General features: G+C 36.3%; 3 protein-coding genes and 1 long non-coding RNA gene across 6 annotated transcripts; 3 read left to right on the top strand and 1 right to left on the bottom strand.

Annotated features, from left to right (window-relative positions):
• The first annotated feature begins 12 nt into the window (after nucleotides 1-12).
• LOC123875690 lies at nucleotides 13-1,109 on the top strand. Its single transcript, XR_006798193.1, has 2 exons — nucleotides 13-376; nucleotides 808-1,109. It is a non-coding gene; the product is annotated as an uncharacterized LOC123875690 (long non-coding RNA).
• Nucleotides 1,110-1,791: 682 nt separating this feature from the next.
• LOC123875677 lies at nucleotides 1,792-13,760 on the top strand. 2 transcript variants are annotated; one of them, XM_045921656.1, is made up of 7 exons: nucleotides 1,792-2,973; nucleotides 3,516-3,904; nucleotides 5,577-5,732; nucleotides 6,162-6,293; nucleotides 6,698-7,235; nucleotides 8,082-8,257; nucleotides 11,441-13,760. In XM_045921656.1, exons 1-7 carry the CDS (start codon nucleotides 2,008-2,010, stop codon nucleotides 11,856-11,858), a joined length of 2,775 nt encoding a protein of 924 aa, XP_045777612.1. In that variant the 5' UTR covers nucleotides 1,792-2,007; the 3' UTR covers nucleotides 11,859-13,760. The 2 variants fall into 2 exon arrangements, with proteins under 2 accessions (XP_045777612.1, XP_045777611.1); XM_045921655.1 differs by having other exon boundaries at nucleotides 6,683-7,235.
• Nucleotides 13,761-14,484: 724 nt separating this feature from the next.
• On the top strand, nucleotides 14,485-17,172 carry LOC123875670 (calcium and integrin-binding protein 1-like). Of its 2 annotated transcripts, none has more exons than XM_045921636.1 (5): nucleotides 14,485-14,664; nucleotides 14,745-14,847; nucleotides 15,391-15,538; nucleotides 15,718-15,842; nucleotides 17,024-17,172. In XM_045921636.1, exons 1-5 carry the CDS (start codon nucleotides 14,570-14,572, stop codon nucleotides 17,132-17,134), a joined length of 582 nt encoding a protein of 193 aa, XP_045777592.1. In that variant the 5' UTR covers nucleotides 14,485-14,569; the 3' UTR covers nucleotides 17,135-17,172. The 2 variants fall into 2 exon arrangements, with proteins under 2 accessions (XP_045777592.1, XP_045777593.1); XM_045921637.1 differs by having other exon boundaries at nucleotides 14,557-14,686.
• Nucleotides 17,173-17,362: 190 nt separating this feature from the next.
• Nucleotides 17,363-19,709, bottom strand: LOC123875671. The gene is made up of 3 exons (XM_045921638.1): nucleotides 19,569-19,709; nucleotides 18,941-19,050; nucleotides 17,363-17,808 (listed from the first exon to the last, which is right to left on the bottom strand). The coding sequence occupies exons 1-3, from the start codon at nucleotides 19,623-19,625 to the stop codon at nucleotides 17,655-17,657; spliced, it is 321 nt and encodes a 106-aa protein (XP_045777594.1). The 5' UTR covers nucleotides 19,626-19,709; the 3' UTR covers nucleotides 17,363-17,654.
• Between the last annotated feature and the right edge of the window lie 497 nt (nucleotides 19,710-20,206).

Here is a 20,206-nt window from a genome sequence, read left to right as displayed (position 1 = left end):
AAGTGTGCGTTCAGGTTCACCTTAAAATTAGGTTATTCTCATTGACTCTATGATAACTATTTGGTTTTAAAAAGTCAGTCGAAATGTCAATTAACCTGAAATTTTCTAAAATATTTTTACAAATTTTGGTAAACAAAGTAGCTTGAGCATTAATTTGTTAATCCATAGTGGGAATGTGTATTTAGTCACATAAATCAAGCAAATTAGGCGCCAGGAAAAGTATACTTATGAGAAATTTTTCTAAAAGAAAAATACGTAAGTAACTAGTTAGTTAGAAGAAACAAAACATTTATAGGGTCAGTTTGAATTTTATACGCCTGTCAGGACCTTTTTGAAACACCTTGAGGTATTAGGTGTTTAAATATAAAGTAACTAGGTAGGTACTTAAGTCTATACCATCTAATTTCTGCATTATGTTCGGCTTTTTACCTAGTTTAACGCAATCTAAAGATAGGACCATCAAAGTATATTCAAAAGAGCCAGTAAAAATCGTACTCATATACCTACTGATCATCAAAACTGTAATAATAATAACTCCAGTACTTCCCAGTGAACTATAATAATGAGTATCTTACTTAGGTTTGGTGGCACAATTGAAGAAATAAATCTAACTATCCCTGATTTCCAGATACCAACTGTATGAGCATAAAGTAAAATAACTTTGACATATTGTAATGGCAAGACACTCAACCACCTTGTTTTGTATACCAACATATTTTATTGTTGGACTGATTATTTATTAATCAGTTCATTACTAATTTATAAAGTATGGTAGTTAAATTAAATCATACCATTTTAACTTTACAGTTGTAAACAGTGAATAGGAGTAACGGGGCTAGAAGATTATACATGCTGATACGGAGACTGGAGATTTTTTCCCCTGATTCCTGGTTTAACAACATGAATCGTGCTTAGAGCTCAGATATGCTTACTAGTTAAATTAATTAATTTGATTTGAATTGATGTAGTATACACATTAATTATTCTAAATGATAATTATATTTATTTGAAATTTGTTTTTATACTTCAGGTGATAGTTAAATACCTATTGTCTTTAGTTACTGACTGAAGTCTTATAATAATTATAAATGCAAACAATTTTCTGTGTTTCTATTATTTTATTTTAAACCTAACTATTCAATTTCAAAAAAAGTTAGGAAGATCACGGGAAGAACCCTAGCAGAGCTGCTTGTTTGGTTATGTTGGCAGTACTGTCTTTCTATCAGTGTGAGTGATATAATGTTGGTATTAAAGCATGCAATACATCTCATACATTTTCATAATTTTCGTTTTTGTAAGAAAACGGAAGTGATGCCTCTTATAACGTACCTAGTGATTACATACTCTTTGCTCTCCAGATTACTGGTCTGTGCTCGACGATAGAAATCATAGAGTAAAGTAACAAAGACTATGTAAATCACCAAATAATCACTAGGTAGGTATGTGAGATAATAGGTGGACTTCGTCTGTGTTGGTGTTAGCTGGCGGGCGTGCTCTGCCTTTTTGGTGTTTTTTTTTTGTTAAAACTGACTGGAAAGCGCTCTAAGGGGGTACCGTGCGTATGTCGGTGAGCACCGGCACAGACGGTGTCCATACTTGTATAGTTTAATTGTTACAAATAACTACAAACTTGACATTAGCTAATCTTTGTAAAGCCAGACGAGAGAGAAAAAAAAAAAGATAATAGGTAGGTCTCTTTGTCACTTTTGTTGTACCTACATATAGTTGCATTCACAGATTAATAGAATTACTATGGTTGCATTTCTAGACTGGTATATAGTGATCTGTGTTTCTAATTTCTAATAATTTAGCACACTGGGTAGTGGGTACTCTGTAACATTAAATAATAAAAATGCCCGTGTAATGTGTATGGCGGGCGCAGTGCACTTTTTTTATATCATTCGCAAATCGCAAAACTTATTTGTGTGCAGTAGTGTTTTGGTAAATGCTACAACTACAACACTCTTAATAATCAAGAAAAAAATGTAGTGGTAATCGAAGGTGGTGATGGAATCTTTAGAGGACTCAAATTGCCCTTCGATGAGCGACAGCCTTTCTTTGTACGATCGTTATATGCGAAGTTTTAACATTGTTAATTTCGACCATCGCGTGTCGAGTGCACCGTCCAGCAACTGCGACAGCTCGAACAGTGGAGGTAACATTGACTTGTCTACTGTTATACAACCCACTACAGAAAAACATAATGGGACAGATTTTAAAGAATGCAGTCCTTTGAACACGGTTGTGGATAACGTAGATAAAATTTTCGACAACGATTTAGTTAAAGTCGAGTCACCTTGCACTTCTCTCGCGGCTTCACTGTCCGAGAATTCGTCCGTGACAAATCATTATTTAAATGATAAATCGGAAACCGTCCCAGTGTCCTCTGAAGAATCCAAGTCCGAAGGGTTTCGTACAGTGTTTATAACCTCAACTATGGAGAATAGCAACAATGCGGTGGATAGTGTACCGATGTTCCGTGACGTGAAACAAGACGAGAGTGTTTTCAAACTGCCAATAAGAGAACTGTCCTTCAATGGTACCATACTGAAGCATGTACAAAAATTAAAACCTATAGTAGATCCTATCACAGCTTTGAGCACAGCAAGCATGTCATTAAACATGCACGAAGATGTAGATTCACTGACAAATAATGTACCGGTGTCTGAGGATGTAAGTTTACAGAATGATAGTGATGAAAAGAATACTATGGAATCACTAAACAATCTTAAAGTTACTGAGAGTAATGACTTAGAGCATGAAGACGAAAATTCATTGAAAGAAGATGGTAGTTCAAAGTGGAATCTAGATCAAAGCTACTCCTCTCATGAAGCATCATTTGACAGTGGTGTGCGTTCTCCGGATATGTTTTCTGAGGAAGAAGATGTGGAACCCAGTCCAAAGCAAGAGCCATTCTGGTGCTTCCTCAAAGATTATGAAGCATATGACAAAAGAAAAGTCAGGAAAATTGAGGTATGAATAGAATAGAATAGATTTTTATTCAAATAAACTTTTTAGAAGTGCTTTTGAATCGTCAAAATAATCTACAATGCTGTTCCTACTGAGAAGAACCAGCAAGAAACTCGGCTGTTGCTCTTTTCAATTGTTCAATTTACAATAATATTCCATATTATACAAGCAATTGCAGCCCCGTGCATTGCTGTAGCTAGTCAAATCCATGCTTTTTTATCATTTACATAATCTTCTATTGTATAATATGCTTTTAGTATTAAGTATTTAGGTATTTCAAAAAGGCCTATTTCCATTTTCACACTGAATTTTACAAATCATTTCATATTCACACTTTTCACCTACGTCTAACAAAGTATACATCAGGCATTAGGCATCTTACATTGTTTGGACACAATTTTTAAATTGTATTGACAGGTCTTCAAGAAAGATAAGGTACCCTTTTCCATGAGTAACATTGAATAAAGTATAGAAATACTATTAGATCTTCAACTTAGTATAAAGATTTGTGTATAAGTAAATAAGTTTCACTGATTTTTTTCAAGGAAACACTCCAAGGAGTCTTACCACCGCCATCCGTCACAATCCTAAACACAGATGTGACACAGATGCTCAAAAAATACCATTGTTTCCTTCCTATCTTTAATGGAGAAGAAAATCTGAACATAGAAGCTAACTCTAGGACACCAACCAAAAAAGTTTCCTTCGTGGACATACCATCAGGTCCAGGAATACCTGATGACTTTCAAGAAATAGCTGATGATGTATCTCTAGGGAAATTGAATAACAGTCTAAATAAGGAAGCTTTGAATACAGAATCGGAGGCAAATACAAGTATAAGTGATAGAAGTATTCAGTTGAAAATGGGTACAGAAGCTGAGGCTTTAGAGACAGAGTGGCCTGAGGTGCTGAAATGCAAGTTCCATGATGTTTAGTGAGTAATTTTGTAATCTTTTTACTTAGATACAGTGCCATTGAAGTTTTTCTTTTATCACTAACCATAAGCAAATGCAAAAATGTGTTCATTTTCATTGCATTTTCAGAACCAAAATAGTTCATCATTGCTTCTATTTTATTTATTTAATTAACTAATTTTCAAATAAATTATTGTTTTATGCTATCATCCGGCAGCACTTAAACCATTTGTAGATCCTGGCCTACTTCACAGTCGTTTTTAGAAACTGAAAACTTATTAATTAGTCTTCTTTTGTCCCCCCATCTGTCTGTCTGTCTGGCTGTATCTCATGAATCATAATAGGTATATAGTTGAAATTTTCAGTGTGTATTTCTGCTATAAAAAATTCAAATTGGCTGCCATGTAAATTAAAAAGTACATAATCTTGAATGATGGTAGGGGACCGGTACAAGATCGTAATCACACTTGACCAGTTTATTATGTTATTTTAATATCAAGTTTCCAGTTCAAAGTTTCGAATTATTGAAATGTTAATCAATTTCTTAATAATAATAATTGTTAGGTATGCAATACGAATGCAAGAAAAGGTTTCAATTATAAATCTGGGTTACAATAATAAGAAAACCTTGGTTTCGTTAGTTCTACGTTTGCAATTTCTTTTTCCTGTATAATAATTTATACAATGCAATTTGTGCATTTATTTGTATTGCATTATGCACAGTTAGCTTAATTAGCATGTACTTAATATGAAAACTAATATTATCATAGCCCATATTTTTGTACAATCCATACTATTATAGATGGAAAAATGTGTCTGTCTGTTAGCTTTGGTTCAGCCCATCCACTTAACCAATTTTAACCTAAATTGAATTGGTTTGTAAATGTTAATCTTGTTATATTCACGATAAATGATAATGTAACTAAATTATGATAATAAGGTGCCCGCCACTTCGATCAGATTTTCAAAAATCCTGTGATCTCTTTGATTTTTCGAGACAAAGTAACTCGTCTTTTCCTGGTATGAAAACTATCTTCATAACCAAATTTAGTCAAAACCGGTTAAACAGATGAGCTTTAGAAGCCTAGCAGACAGACAGTTACACTTTCGCATTAATAGTATTAAGTATGGATTAAGCTTGTTGTTCCTTGTGTATCATGGACTGAATGCGCTAAGTAACGCCACAGACAGTATAAATATAGACACAGTAGTCTTTAAAAAAAAATTAAAATGCGAGCAATGAGCAGGCGGGTCACCTGGTGTTAAGTGATTACCGCCGCCCATGAACATGTGCAGCACCAGAGGTAACGCCGATGCGTTGCCGGCGTTTCAGGAATTTGTGGGTTCTCTTCTTGAATAACCCCATGTTGTAATCTAGTGGGAACACCGCCGATGGGAGTTGATTCCACAGTTTGCATCTAGCACAATGGGCGGTTGATCTGCACCAGGCCTTTGATTTCCTGGTAAATGACGACCAGGACAATACATCGACATACTACGTAGGCCAGATCGGGTTGCTCTTTCATCTCGCACTTGCCGCACGCTTTCTCTGTCCAGACGACTTTGTAGAACCTCTGTATGTAATAACTTAATCCTTTCTCTGTCATAACACCTATCCAATATTTATGGCTCAAAAATGTTAAGAGCCCAGAGCCGTAAAGCCAGTTTGAAACAACCAATATTTATTTCCAGTTACAATGTAACCTGCTACTCAGAGAAGTTTGAACTGCTGATGCAACGCTACGGGGAGCGGTTTGTGGGGGGGGAGACAGACACTAGTGTGAACGTCCACTCAGGGGGACTACAGTCGCCGAGCAGTGCCAGCAAGAGAAAAGCTCTTCGACTGAAGTGAGTGTGATGTTTTATAGAGAGGTGATAACCGAGTAGCATATTGGTGTCGATTCTGATGTTTTGAACTAAATTTTGGGAATCTGCATCTTTTTCTTCTAATATTGCTAAAAAAAGACAGAAAACGAATTTTAAATATCTTCAGCGAAAAAGGCATCACTTTTTCGTCTGTCTGTCATGACCCTTTAAGGGAATTAAAACCTATAGGGTACTTCCTGTTGAATTAGAATCATGAAGGCAGATAGTAATGTCTTATAGTACAAGGGAAAAATCAGAAAATCGTGAATTTGTGGCTATATCACAAAAAAATAATTAAAATGTGTTATTTCTTTTATGACTATACGGAATCCTTCGTGTGTGAGTTCGGTTCGCACTTGACCGGTTTTTAGACATAGGACAGTAAAATACCAAAGTTTATGAATGTATCAGGATGGCACAAGTGAAGTCTCCAGGTCGAAGATTATCGCACTTGGCGCGTCGTCGCCAGGCGTTCTGCAGCGCTGCCACCATCAACGAGAAAGCGCAGGCCACCAATTCCAAGATGGTCCTCATTGATAAAAAGTAAGTCTCTAGAATTGTTCAACTACAATACCTAGTAGCATCATCATCATTATCAACCGATAGATGTACATTGTGATCTTGCGCCGCGCGCCGCCTGAATCCAGCGGCTTGCAACTCGTTTGATGTCGTCAGTTCACCTAGTGAGGGATCTTTCAACGCTACGCTTTCCCGTGCGAAGTTCTTGGAACTTCAACATTTATCAGTTTTTTGGACTATGTGCTCTACCTTTTGCCATATATCATTGCTTCGGTGTAAAACAGCCTTCAGATTTATTTAAACTTTCTGTATATCTACTTGTATTTTTTTGACTTAATGCACAATGATTAAATTGAAAATAATAAACTACTTCAATTTTCCATAAACATGTACTGACAAAGACAATTTCGAAGTTTCTTTCCACACAGAAAGCTGATCAACTCGGCCGAACGAAAAAGCCCACGAACGAGACGCACACCCGGCAAAAAAACACCCTCTCGCAAAACACCGGGCAGAAAAACCCCAGGAAAAACCCCTAAAGGACAAAGCGGGGGATCTAGCAAGAAAAAAGCTATGAGACGGTTGCTTATGGACTCAGATATGGTAACAAGATCGCAGCCTCGAGAATCGCTAAAAAGGGCCTTATTTGTTAGTCCAGAACATAGGAAAACTATGCCGCAAACGACTTCATCCGTCCCTCATCAGGCTATGAAGTCTAAACGGGCTTTATTCAGTTCACCGGTAAGACAGGCAGAGACTAAAAGCCAAGATGGGACATCTAGTGATCAGTTTTTGAAAAGGAAAAGAGATTTCGACGATGAAGATAATAGTAGGAGTAAAATTGCGAAGAGTTTGTCGTTCGGTGGCGACAGCATTGGCAGTTCTCAGACTGTGGCATTCAGTAGACGTGCTTCCGAAGTGCTGGCTACGAGAACCATGGCTGAATTAAATGAAACTCACAAGAAGGTACGTGTGATGTAAAAAATTGGATTGAATAAAAAAAGTCGATGATATTATGTGCGCGACTTTGTTTGCGTGTATTTAGGTTTAATTTATGTTATCAGTCTAACTCTTAAGATAAAGATAAAAATCAAATTCAACGTTTTTAGGGTTCCGTACCTCAAAAGGAAAAACTGAACCCTTATAGGATAACTTTGTCTGTCCGTCTGTCCATCGTGTCTGTCAAGAAAACCTATAGAGTACTTCCCATTGACCTAGAATCATGAAATTTGGCAGGTAGGTAGGTAGCACAAGTAAAGGAATAAATCTGAAAATCGTGAATTTGTGGTTACATCATTAAAAAAAAATTAAAATGTGTTTCAATTTTCAAAGTAAGATAACTATACCAAGTAGGGTATCATTTATGAAAGAGCTTTACTTGTATACATCCTAAAACAGATTTTTATTTATTTTTATGCATAATTGTTTTTGATTTATCGTGCAAAATGTTGGAAATATTTTTTCCAGTTACCGAGTACGGAACCCTCAGTGCACGAGTCTGACTCGCACTTGGCCGGTTTTTTAATATAAAAACTGACACGCATTTTGAAGCTGTTACTCCATCCATGTATTATTTGACCACGGCACTAGACGTTACGGCCGTATTCACAATCATTACTATGAGGTCTCACAGTGCGTTCGAACGCATAGTATAGGTTCCACCAATCAGATCATTGTCAATTGACGTGATACAGTAATCTGATTGGTGGAACCCACACTGTGCGTTCGAGCGCATTATGAGACCTCATAGTCACGTTTGTGAATACGGGTGTCAGTCATCAACACAACAATAGAGTAAGATTGTTTTCACAGAAGCTGCTGTGGGCGGTGACAGAAGCACTCCGCCTACACGGCTGGCGCATGTCGTCTCCAGGGTTCAGGGAGAAGGCATCTGCCTTGGCGCAGCTCACGCGCAAGCTGCTGACCTTACCCCCGCACGCCGCTAAGCTGGCAGCACCCAAGCTGTCCACCTCTGATACTCTGTTCAAGTTAGTTTTACTTCTCTTCCATGCCAATAGAAATACATATGTAGAAAGGTAAACTTTTGCAAGTGCTTTAGAATCGTTAAATTAATCATCTTTCACTGGTTCGCAACACCTTTTCGACCGAGAATAAACCAGCAAGAAACTTAGAATATCTTAAACTTTCCATTCTCTACTATTTTAGTTTTTAGTTTATTGTTTCTTGTTTTGTGAGCAATAAAGTTGTCTATACAGGGTTACTGGTAATATGTCGGCAATCTGTTAAGGGGGTGTAGGCGAAGTAATTTGCAACCAAATGACCCCTAATGACCCCTAGGCAAATGTCAACCATTTTCGAGTAATTTGACTTTTTGTGTTTTTTAGAAGAATTTGAGGTATGCAACTTTGAAAATTTATAAAAAAAAACCAATGCATGAATCTTTTTTATTTTTATTATTATTTGCTTGCTAACACTTCAATACATAATAATCAACCATAAAATGATACTTATCTTTAATAGTTTTTAAATCACAGCTACAAATCTGTACAAGTTTCATAATTTACACCAGGTGGTCTGACAAAAATGGTCGATTTATGTAAAAAATTACTGAAGAACTTTATCGGCAGAACACATGAAAAACATGTACAACTTCTCAGCTATCCAACGAGATACAATATGGTACCAGAAATTAGAAATTGGCCGAAAAAAATGCAATTATTGTGAAAAAAATGAAATCGTCTTAAGAATACGAAATAATATCTCAACGTCGAATTTTATGGTAATATTCTTATTTCTTATTTAGGATGAGTAATGAGTTATAATTAATCTTACAATTCATTTTCGAAGTATAAAACTCTAAAAATAACACTCTAAAAATAATGAGAGTTCCAAGAATGACATTTTTAATCCTTTGTGTGAACACGTGCACAAATCAGCGCTCTCGGATAAGAAGAGCTTAAAAACATTATCTAGTGACTGGATAGAAAAAACAAAGGCATAAATAGCCAGATTTGCCTAACATTTTTCAGAGAATAGGATAATAATTAAAGCACTGGCAAGTACAATAACATTAGGTGAAGGGTGGGATCCTTAACTTATTTAATTGTATTGTATTTATAAATTCTTAGACTTAAAAGATAAGACATTTAAAATGTTTCATAATTTGCGCAAAACTGCAAAAAATTACAGTTTGCTTGTGCCACTCGTACTGTACAGATCATCTCTACCTAAGTTGGAACCTACATCATTGTGAATTTGGAAGTGAATTGACCTGGCTTTTTCTTATGGACTGTTTCTGGCATACTCTGTGATTTGGCTTGTGATTGGACTCTGATTTATTGCTCTCCCGACAATTTGGCGCGTCAAAAGGACTAATGGCTGCAGAAAGAACCCAGTACTCCAATGAGGAATACGCCAATATCCTTTTTTGTTATGGATATTGTGACGGCAATGCTTTGGCCGCTCGCCGTGAATATCTTCGCCGATTTCCTGGCCGCCGAGTACCACACAGGTCTGTCTTCAGTGATGTTTATCGAAGAATTAGAGAGACGGGACGGGTGCAGAGGAGACAATCCGATTCTGGAAGACCACGTGTGTACGCTCCAAGTGACGAAGAACGAATTCTTCGTTGTTTTGAAGAAAACCCCAGAACGTCAACAAATATTGTGGCAAACCAACTTGGAATGTCACAGTGGAAAGTGTGGTTTACTGTACACACTGCAGGATTATACCCGTACCACTACACACCTGTGCATGTAATACACGAAGGAGATCCCGTAAGAAGAATGGACTTCTGCAGATTCATGCTGAATGCAGACCTAGAAGATAATATGTTTTTTAGAAAAATTCTATGGACAGATGAGTCCAAGTTCGACCAAGACGGGATCACGAATTACCATAATGCACACTTCTGGGCACCTAAGATAGAAGAAAACCCAAACAAAAAGAGATCAAAAGGCTCACAACGACGTTTTTCTTTAAACGTGTGGATGGGTATAATAAATAGTAATTTAGTTGGTCCACATTTTCTTCCTAATAATTTGAATGCAGACTCGTATGAGACTTTTTTGAGAGAACATTTATTTGCATTATTAGAAAACGTACCTCTGGAAATAAGAAGAGGAATGAGATTCCAGCACGATGGATGTCCAGCACACTGGAGAATAACAGTTCGGCAATGGTTAGACACTAATTTTCCCAATCGATGGATAGGCAGAGGAGGCCCAATTCCTTGGCCAGCAAGATGTCCAGACCTGACACCTATGGACTATTATGTCTGGGGACATATGAAGAGCCTAGTGTACGATGTCTCACCAGTGCCATCAGTCGAAGAATTGAAAATTAGAATAATAAATGCAGCTAATTCAATAAGAACCAATTTGACAAGTAATGTAGTAAAATCTCAATTAAGAAAAAGAATGCGCCTGTGCATAAGAAATAGAGGGTCACATTTTGAAAATGAACTTTAGAATTTAGTTTTAATGGCTTAGTGTAACTTATCTACGTAATTATTTTAAACTTCCTAAACGATTATTGTAATTTTTGATTGCAGATAATTTCGTCTTTTTAAAAATAATTGTATTTTTTTTCGGCCATTTTCCGATTTCTGGTACCATATTGTATCTCGTTGGGTAGCTGAGAAGTTGTACATGTTTTTCATGTGTTCTGCCGATAAAGTTCTTCAGTAATTTTTTACATAAATCGACCATTTTTGTCAGACCACCTGGTGTAAATTATGAAACTTGTACAGATTTGTAGCTGTGATTTGAAAACTATTAAAGATAAGTGTCATTTTATGGTTGATTATTATGTATTGAAGTGTTAGCAAGCAAATAATAATAATAATAAAAAAATTCATGCATTGGTTTTTTTTTTATAAATTTTCAAAGTTGCATACCTTAAATTCTTCTAAAAAACACAAAAAGTCAAATTACTCGAAAATGGTTGACATTTGCCTAGGGGTCATAAGGGGTCATTTGGTTGCAAATTACTTCGCCCACACCCCCTTAACGGATTGCCGACATATTACCAGTAACCCTGTATATCTATCTAATAGAGAATAATAGACTGCATTATCACTTACCACCAGGTGAGATTGCAGTCAAGGGATAACTTGTATCTGCATAAATAAATAAAAAACCTCAGAAATGATGAAATTGACATCAATTTTCAATTAATACCCCAAAATATGTGTTATTTCTCGTCCTCAGACTCGCTCGTCGATACGTGTTCGCGATCATCCAAGGCCGTACAGTCGAAGAGTGTTTCCAAGACGAGCAAATCAAACTCTCAACCGAAACTAACAAGTTATCGGGATACATATCCGCAACCGCCTACCAACAGATGAAAACCAAGCAAATACCCTGCACTCTGACCTCTCAGATCAAAGAAAATACTTGCAACGACGGGTCTATGAAACAAGAGCAACCGCGGAGTACATCCAAAAATATACTGCAAGATAAAATGGTCAATATCGATAGTAATTCCAATTCAAATAGCAGTGGCTTCGGCATGTTGGAGAAAATAGCTGTTTTTAGGTCACACTCTATGCCTTCATTCGAGGAAGCGGCGAAAATGAGGGCCAGAAGACAAATCAGTTTTGACAGTGTGGACTTTCCTAAAAGGTGATGTGTGTGATTTTAAATGAGAGTATAATGTGCAACGGCTCCATCAGTTTAGTTGTGACGTTAGTTAGTATTATTATTTATTTGAAAAACAACATATTAGGTTTCTTAACGTATTTTGTTTCTGCAGCTCAATATTATTTTTGGCTCTCTCAACTCTCGCAACTCTTATGGCTTTGCCTTAGTAAGGCATCTTCTAGGCAGGTGCACTCCTCCTTAGACTGCTTCATCACTTACTACTTGGTGTGATAGCAGTCATGCGCATGTTTATTTAGTTAAAAAAAAGGTTTCTAACCTGTGAGCTTGTCTACTGAATAAATTGCATAAACCATAGATTTTAATTGACATAACCAGATTTTTTATTGAATTTCTTGTCGATCGTGCAAGTATCGATATTGTGAAGTATCGATATCGTGAAGTATCGATTTTATCGACTGGACCCATAGGGACAACGTTCATTTGTTAGTGACGTAATTTGAAGACGGTCCCTTGGCAAGCATTTTATGGATTCAAATAGCTTCTAATTTAGTCACAGACAAGATTCATAAGTGCTTCCTTACTGTTAATTTGTTTTTAATTAATTATAGTTTTATTTTGTTGTTTAGCATATCTACGTATTTGGGGAAATTGTCTTAACGATAATCTCTAATTAGTGTGGGTATGATGACGATTGGTGTCGCAATCTTAAGCTGTTAATATGTAGACTGGTGCAATGTTTTGTATGTATATCAGTCTGGATATTTTGTTGTTTAGCATGTCTACATATTTGGGGAAATCGTCTTAAGGATGATATTCTCTAATTAGAGTGGCTATGATGACAATTGGTGTTGCAATCTAAAGCTGTATAATATGTAGACATGTAATTTTTTACTGTATAATATATCAGTCTGGACATAATATGACTCAAGTTACTACGAACCTTATTGCGCGTACTGTGCGTTCGTTTCAAAAACTCGCGCCGCGCACCATTTTTAATACTAAAGCTTTTCTGGGAATTATAATTTTAACTGCAATTTGTTTGTTTTAAAAATTAAATTAATAAACTACGAAAATCGGTTCAAAGATAAATGTTTCAGATTCCAGGTAACAAATCAATTTTATAATATTAATAAAAATTAGCTGTAGTTTCATGTATTTTAATATTAAAAATTACTAAAATGTAATAAAAAAATACAAAAAATGTTTTTAAAGAAATTCTGATAATTTGATAACCCTAGTGGACCACTATTGTAAAAATAGTATGCTTTTAAAGAAAAATTTTAACATAAATAATATATTTTCTTTCAATTATGTTAGTTAATAGTCAAAACCGGGACTGTCGAAAAGAATATTTGTATTTTTAAGGGATAAATAAGGAGATATCAATCAAAGTATACTGCTATAAATATATTCACTTCCAAGTGAAGTGGGTAATACATACATATTTTAAATTGTGTTGTTAGGTGTTGTTGCGCAATTTAACGGCGCAACGATCGATGAATAGGCTGGCATGCAATGCGCAATGACCGACTAGTGTGCACTGAATACATACATTAAATTGTGTTGTTAGGTGTTGTTGCACAATTCAACGGTGCAACGATCGATGAATCGGCTGGCATGGAATGCGCCACGTCATACTAGTGTGCATGGTGCAGTGTGCACGATTGTGACTGCGATTGCCGCCTGTCGCGTAGCAACACACGACAACACAGAAGTCTGTATGCACCTTAAAAAATACAAATTTCATAATAATTTTTTGTTTACTTTTATTTTTTATTAGTAACTATTATGCTGTGCAAAGTAGTGTTAAAGTGTGACTCGACTAACTAGTAACTCTTTAGTAAAAATGTGTTACTATCACTGAGTTTGATCTCGGATCAGATGTTTTTGTAATGTACAGCAAGAATAAACTTTTTTCATTGAAACCCAAAAGTTGTTTATTTTTATAACTTCCTTTACTTTTTATGGGTAGGTATTTTGTAAAGTTTGAGCGTTTAAATTATCATGACTGAGTGGTATCCATCACACTAATATTATAAAGGCGATAGTTTGTATTTGTGTGTTAACACTCTTTCACGCAAAAACTACTGGACGGATTTGGCTGAAATTCGGATTGGAGATAGATTATATCCTGGACTAACACATAGACTACTTTTTATCCCGGAAAGATTTTTATAAAACCTTAATCCACGCGAACGAAGTCGTGGGCATCAGATAGTTATAAATCTCTGACGGCTGAACTCACGTCTGGTGTATGTCCGACCAGTTTTGGTCGTCTTTCAATGGGCTTCTGTTCGCGACGCGGTGTCAAGAGTCTCCATGGTGGGACTAGTAGGTACTAGTTGAACACTCCAACATAGCCGTCAGAGATTTAGGATCTTGTTGAGTACCTAAGTAATATACTCGTAGATACTCTCACTTATACTGTAGTGACAGTATGAACATCGCTCTAATATTATAATTATTACTTGTCAAAAACTTACTACCACGCAAAAGGAAAATGGACCTAACATCCTTCCTTCATCCATACATCTACAGTCTACAACCAACAGCCCAAGCGGTCGCCGGAAAAGTAAAATCATCTTCGCTGCTACGTAATTCCCTATCGCTAATCACACTATCATGATAAGATATCCTTAATGTAGTCATTAAAAGCCAATCTATAATTGCATTGTTTGTAACGCTTTTACCGATTAGAGAGGCTTTGTTTTTTTAATAAAAAAAAAAAGTTGAAACATGGGTATGTGTGAAACAAAATATCCAGGTTTGACCCAAGATGTCCTGGAGGACTATGCTTCTTTGACTTATTTGAATAAAGGAGAGATATTACAGTAAGTAGTCGCTACCTAAGTACCTAATATATTTTAAGTACCTACCTATATTTATTTTACTTTCTGTTAAACTTTTACAGTTTGATGAAAAAGTTTTACTCAATCGACCCAGGCAAAATCGAGAAGGATTACAATCATCGGTTTAAAAAGGAAGATATTATTAAAAAGTTTCATGTTTTAAAAGTAAGTGTTTAAGTACTATAGGTAATTGTTTAGGTAGTTACTTAATTAGGTTTCCTTAAATATTTCGATTCATTAATTGGAAACCCAGTGTAGGCACTGTGTATGTAAACTGTAGAGAAAAAAACGGTTGCGTTTTTGTTGACTGTGGACACCAAGACACCACAGAAAAGAAATAATGTGACTACCCCATCTTGAATTTAAAAATTATTTTCGTTCGCTCGCCAAGAAACCTAATGAAGGATGCCCGCTTAAAAAATTAAAATAGGTACAATTATAAGCTAGCGATCTTGTAGGTATTTGAAAATGGTCGTTATTTTCGTAATCACTGTTCCAAGCATAGACTTACGATTTTTCGCATGGTTCCAAGAAGAGACCTCGAAAACGGCACCGATTTCACATGGTCACAAACTATCTATTAGTAATTAGACGAATGGCTCTGGGAGACTACAGGAGAAGCTGATTGCTGTAGTAAGTACATATCGGTTTATCGCATTAGCTGCATTACAGTTTTAACATTATAGTAATAATACATTTATTTTGCAGAATAACCCTTTCCAAGATCGCCTCATCCGCGTGTTTTCATCTCAAAAGGACAACTGCTTCTCCTTCGAAGATCTCTTGGACCTATGTTCTGCTATGAGCTCTGAATGCCCGCCTGAAGTAAAAGCCGCATGGGCTTTTCAAGTTTTTGGTAAAAAAAATTTAATCTGTAGGTTTTTAAATCTGTAATTTTTTAAATCTATGAACCCTCTCTCTCTCTCTCTCTCTATCCGAGGAAATAAGTAAGATAGCGCTCTCTCTCGTAATCCCATACAAATGGTAGCTAGACAAATGAATCACAAACCAATAACAAACTTTTTATTTTTACAGACATGGATGAAGATAACCAGATTTCAACTTCAGACATTTGCGTTATCCTGGATCGCTTGACTTGGGACCCAAATAACCGTACCAATTTTTTGAATAAAGAATCTAAACTGAAGATTGCTGATGTGGTACGTATTACCACAGGTGGTATTACTTTGAACCCTTTCTCTTAATGATACATTAACTGCGTTATTTACTTTATTAGGTACTTTTTAACCGACTTCCAAAAAAGGAGGAGGTTCTCAATTCGTCGGGATCTTTTTTTTTTTTTATGTATGTTCCCCGATTACTCAAAGACCCCTGGACCGATTTGGAATTTTTTTTTTTTTTGTTTGAAAGGGTATACTGTGCAGGTGGTCCCATATAAATTTGGTGAAGATCTGATGAATATCTTCGGAGATGGAGAACAGAACTCCTCAATGGATAGGAGCAAATTGCTCGCGATCAGTGTAATAGCTTAGTAAACAGTAGGGTTTTAACTGGGCACAGCATATTATAGTACAGTGGGGCCACTAAAATTTGTGAAATAAAAAATTTTCAAAAGAAAAATAAAACCGACTTCAAAAACGACAAACACTAAAAAGTAAAAAATAACTTTTGTTTAGCTACACGTGTAATGCACCTAGGTATGAAGTCGGGCGAGCTTCACTCTTGGATTTCTAATTTTGTTTTAATATGCTCGCTCGACTTCATACCTAGGTGCATTACACGTGTAGCTAAACAAAAGTTATTTTTTACTTTTTAGTGTTTGTCGTTTTTGAAGTCGGTTTTATTTTTCTTTTGAAATTTTTTTATTTCACAATTTTTTAATTCACTATAACCGCACGCTTCACCACAATACACGTGATAGAAAGTGATTATTTGGCCTAGAATGGAATGCGTTTACCTAGAAAAAGCCCGGATTATAACACTGCGTCTCCCCTCAACAGGAATCTCCCATTCCGGGGCGATGAACACTTGAAAAGAGCAGCCGCCGAGTTTCTTGCCGGTTCTTCTCGGTAGGAACGGCATTCCGAACCAGTGGTAGATTATTTTGACGATTCAAAAGCACTTGTAAAAGTTAAATTGAATAAATTATTTAGAATTAGAATTTGATGGTGATTCCGTGACCTACAGTTCTAGTTGATCAAGGAAGAGTAGGTATTTCAAACCCTAGCCATGCATCCATATGAGCAATGATGGCGCACCAGCGTACTGTAGGTACAGCGTAAAAAGGTGGTGAGGGGACAAGATTGAAAAGCTCTCGAGGATTGGTACTTTGTACCTATTTCAATTGACTCACATTAATCTGTTTATTCTCCAATTCCAGATATTAAAAGAAATCAACTTGGACAAAAGCGGCAGTATTGGCATGAGCGAGTTTAAGCTGATTTTGGCGAGGATACCGGAGTTCGCGACGTCATTTTACTTTCGACTGTAGGTAGTTTACGCCTACATATTTATAAAAGTGTTCATTTCGAAGATTGTTTTATTATTTATCCCACTTCTGATGTTGGACATCAGAAGTGAGATTATACCTAAGTATCGCACTTTTATACAAATAATTTCCAGTTGTCTTAATGATCGAAGAAAATGGATAGTAATAATAATAAATTAATCTTTTATGTATTATCTAGTAGCGTAAAATAATAATAAATCAGTTCAAAATAATTATTCGTTATCTTTATTTTCAACATCTGGTCGACTTGGTGCTTTGTGCAGAATTTAGATATATTTTGCCAAAATCTCGGATTTCTTCGACGACAGGTACATTACTGTTGTGAGGTGTTGTAAAGTAATTTGGAGTCACGATGGGATCGACCAATCGGAGCATCTAGAAGTCATCGCGCCATCACCACGACGGACTGATGTATATACTTACATAGTTACATCGTCTTTATCGGTCGCCTGATTTCGCGTCACGACACTCGACAACAGTAATGTGTTACAACTTTCGAAATTTATCTGATGAAAGCTTTACAAGCTGCTTTATTAAAGCGCCCAGCGAGAGTGCGGTCTGGCAAGGGAGGAATACCGCTTGTACGGTGACCGGCAACAGGCAAAACCACTGGCTGCTTATACTTCACGTGATAACTCGGGAACGATAGATACGTCCTGAAAATATTACCAATGGTTTAATATTTTTAAACCTAGACAGATTTTTTAGAATATTAAACTGGAAGACTGTAAACTGAATTATGGTACAAACACGTTGCAGTGTTGTAATTTGTTGTGACCACTCAGAAAAAAAAGAAAGGTCGTGGAAAGAACAGTCTTCATCTCATGATGAAAATATATCTATCGCGTCACATAACTTCGTAGTCGTGACAGAACACAGTTTTTTAGGTAGGTTACCTATTTCTTTTTTATTCGATGACAAGTTAGCCTTGACTGCGATCTTATGGTGGTAGATAAGTGACGAACTGATGATACAGTCTAAGATGGAAGCGGGGTAATTATGGCAATTTTAATTAAATCCATTATCCCTACCTAACTGGTGTCTACGCGGCATCGAATCCGAAAGCTAAATTAATTCGCGGCACGACTTTGTGGTAACCGCAGAACTTATAGCTATTTCCAAGTTAGCCCACTCCCATCTTAGTCTGCATCTTTTACTACCAGCTATCAAGTCGAAGTCAAGGGTCGTAACGTCATCTAAAATAAGCAATGGCCGAAGCCTTTTACCACCGCTTAAAGTAGGTAATAATGTTTCAATATCCTTACTCCTTACTTCCATACTTAATATTATAAATGCGAAAGTGTGTCTGTCTGTCTGTCTTCTACCTTTTCCCGGCCCAATAGTGTAGTCGATTCTGACGAAATTTGGTACAGGGTTAGCTTATATCCCGGGGACGGACAAAGGCTACTTTTTATCCCGGAAAATCAAAGAGTTCCCGCGGGATTCCTAAAGACCCATCCACTTAACCGATTTTTATGAAAGGTACCGATGTAGCTTGCGTCCCTGTAATCGAAATAGGCAACTTTTTATCCCGGAAAGTCAAACAGTTCCCACGGGATCAATAAAAATCTGAATCCACGCGGACGAAGTCGCGGGCATCCTCTAGTTGTTTAAATTCTTACAAGTCTTATATTGGAAATGTTAAAACAATATGAAAACGTCACTACTTTAAGCGGTATGGTAGTAGGGCCCTTGACCAGTTTCATTACCTACTAATTATCTACCATTCTAAGGCCACTGGGCGGCAGGAAGATAGGTAACTACCTAGTCAAACAGAAGTTGACTTACGTAGTCATTTCAGGAGGGCATTGGTACGCGTACTCTGGATCTTTGAAGTAAAGCAGAGGGTGGTATGCTTTCGGGTAGCCCCTATAATAGTCCCTGTGCCGTTGACAAGCCTGGCCAACAAGATTTAAATAAAAAATATAGGTTTAAAAAAAAATCAATAATTAGGTAAGTATTACCTATTAAGTATTAAATATACTTAGCAACTCTAGGCGCAAACACATTTGTTGTGTTGTGTTGTGTTGTGTCGTAATGTTAATCGTAAAGGTCGGTAAGTCACGAGTCACAAGAGACTAGGGTGAACGCTAAAGTATGTTATATAGGTATTAAACAGCTCTTCATGAACGCCTTAAATAAAAAGAACAAGAAACACCGTGTATGACACCGATTTGAACAGTTTTGTTCTCCGATCGCCTTCTGCTGCATCAAGCGTCATGACTCCCTACACCAAAATACGGGTTATTCCACTAATCCCCATTGACAATCCCCATCAATGGGTGATATTGTGTTAAGCTTTAGCGCCAAAAAATCAACAAAATATTGGGACAGTGAAAAAAAATTGCTTGAAAAGGTTCTTATTACTCTAACTATTTATTTAAACCTCTGTAAACAAATGCGGGCATTTACTTACTTCATAAAATGTTTCAATTTCATCTTGCCTTCCTTTATCGACAAAATAAATGTCCATTACTATATAATTTATTTGTGAGACTGTAAATTTTGAATTTTTGATATTTAGCGCCAAATAGTATGTATTCAAAAAAATATTTTTTTTAAATTTATTTTACGGCCCTGGACGTGACTCTTTTAAGGCCTTTCTAATATTTTAGTGGAAGTCAACCACAGACCAAAATAAAAATGACAACTGTATCTGTATCATCTTGAATTATACTTCTCTCATTCTAACTACAACAGTCAAATAACCTGTAAAGCGGGTAGGATCGCTTTACAGTAAGTCTGTTTTATTACCTATTTACTAAGTAGTCTATGGTCTATACTCTATAGCAGAACCCAGTCAATATAACATTTATTTGTTTTTTTTAACTGGTTTTATGGCTCTGGGTCTAAGTCTTTTTGAGCCTATATCTGTATTCTATGCGGAAAGAATAATAATTCTTCGTGCAAGATGCGGAAGCATGAGAAACACCCTAAATATAAAAAATATATGTACAGAGATATCTATGAAAACTTTATGAAACATACGTGCTACCAATCGTGCTACGCGCTGGAAAGTTTCTCATTGGATTTGGATGTCAACTCTCCATTTGA

Source organism: Maniola jurtina, chromosome 20, assembly GCF_905333055.1.
Source record: "Maniola jurtina chromosome 20, ilManJurt1.1, whole genome shotgun sequence".
NCBI lineage: Eukaryota > Metazoa > Arthropoda > Insecta > Lepidoptera > Nymphalidae > Maniola > Maniola jurtina.
Note: the sequence above shows the minus strand (reverse complement) of the source record. Positions and strands in the feature narration are given on the sequence as shown.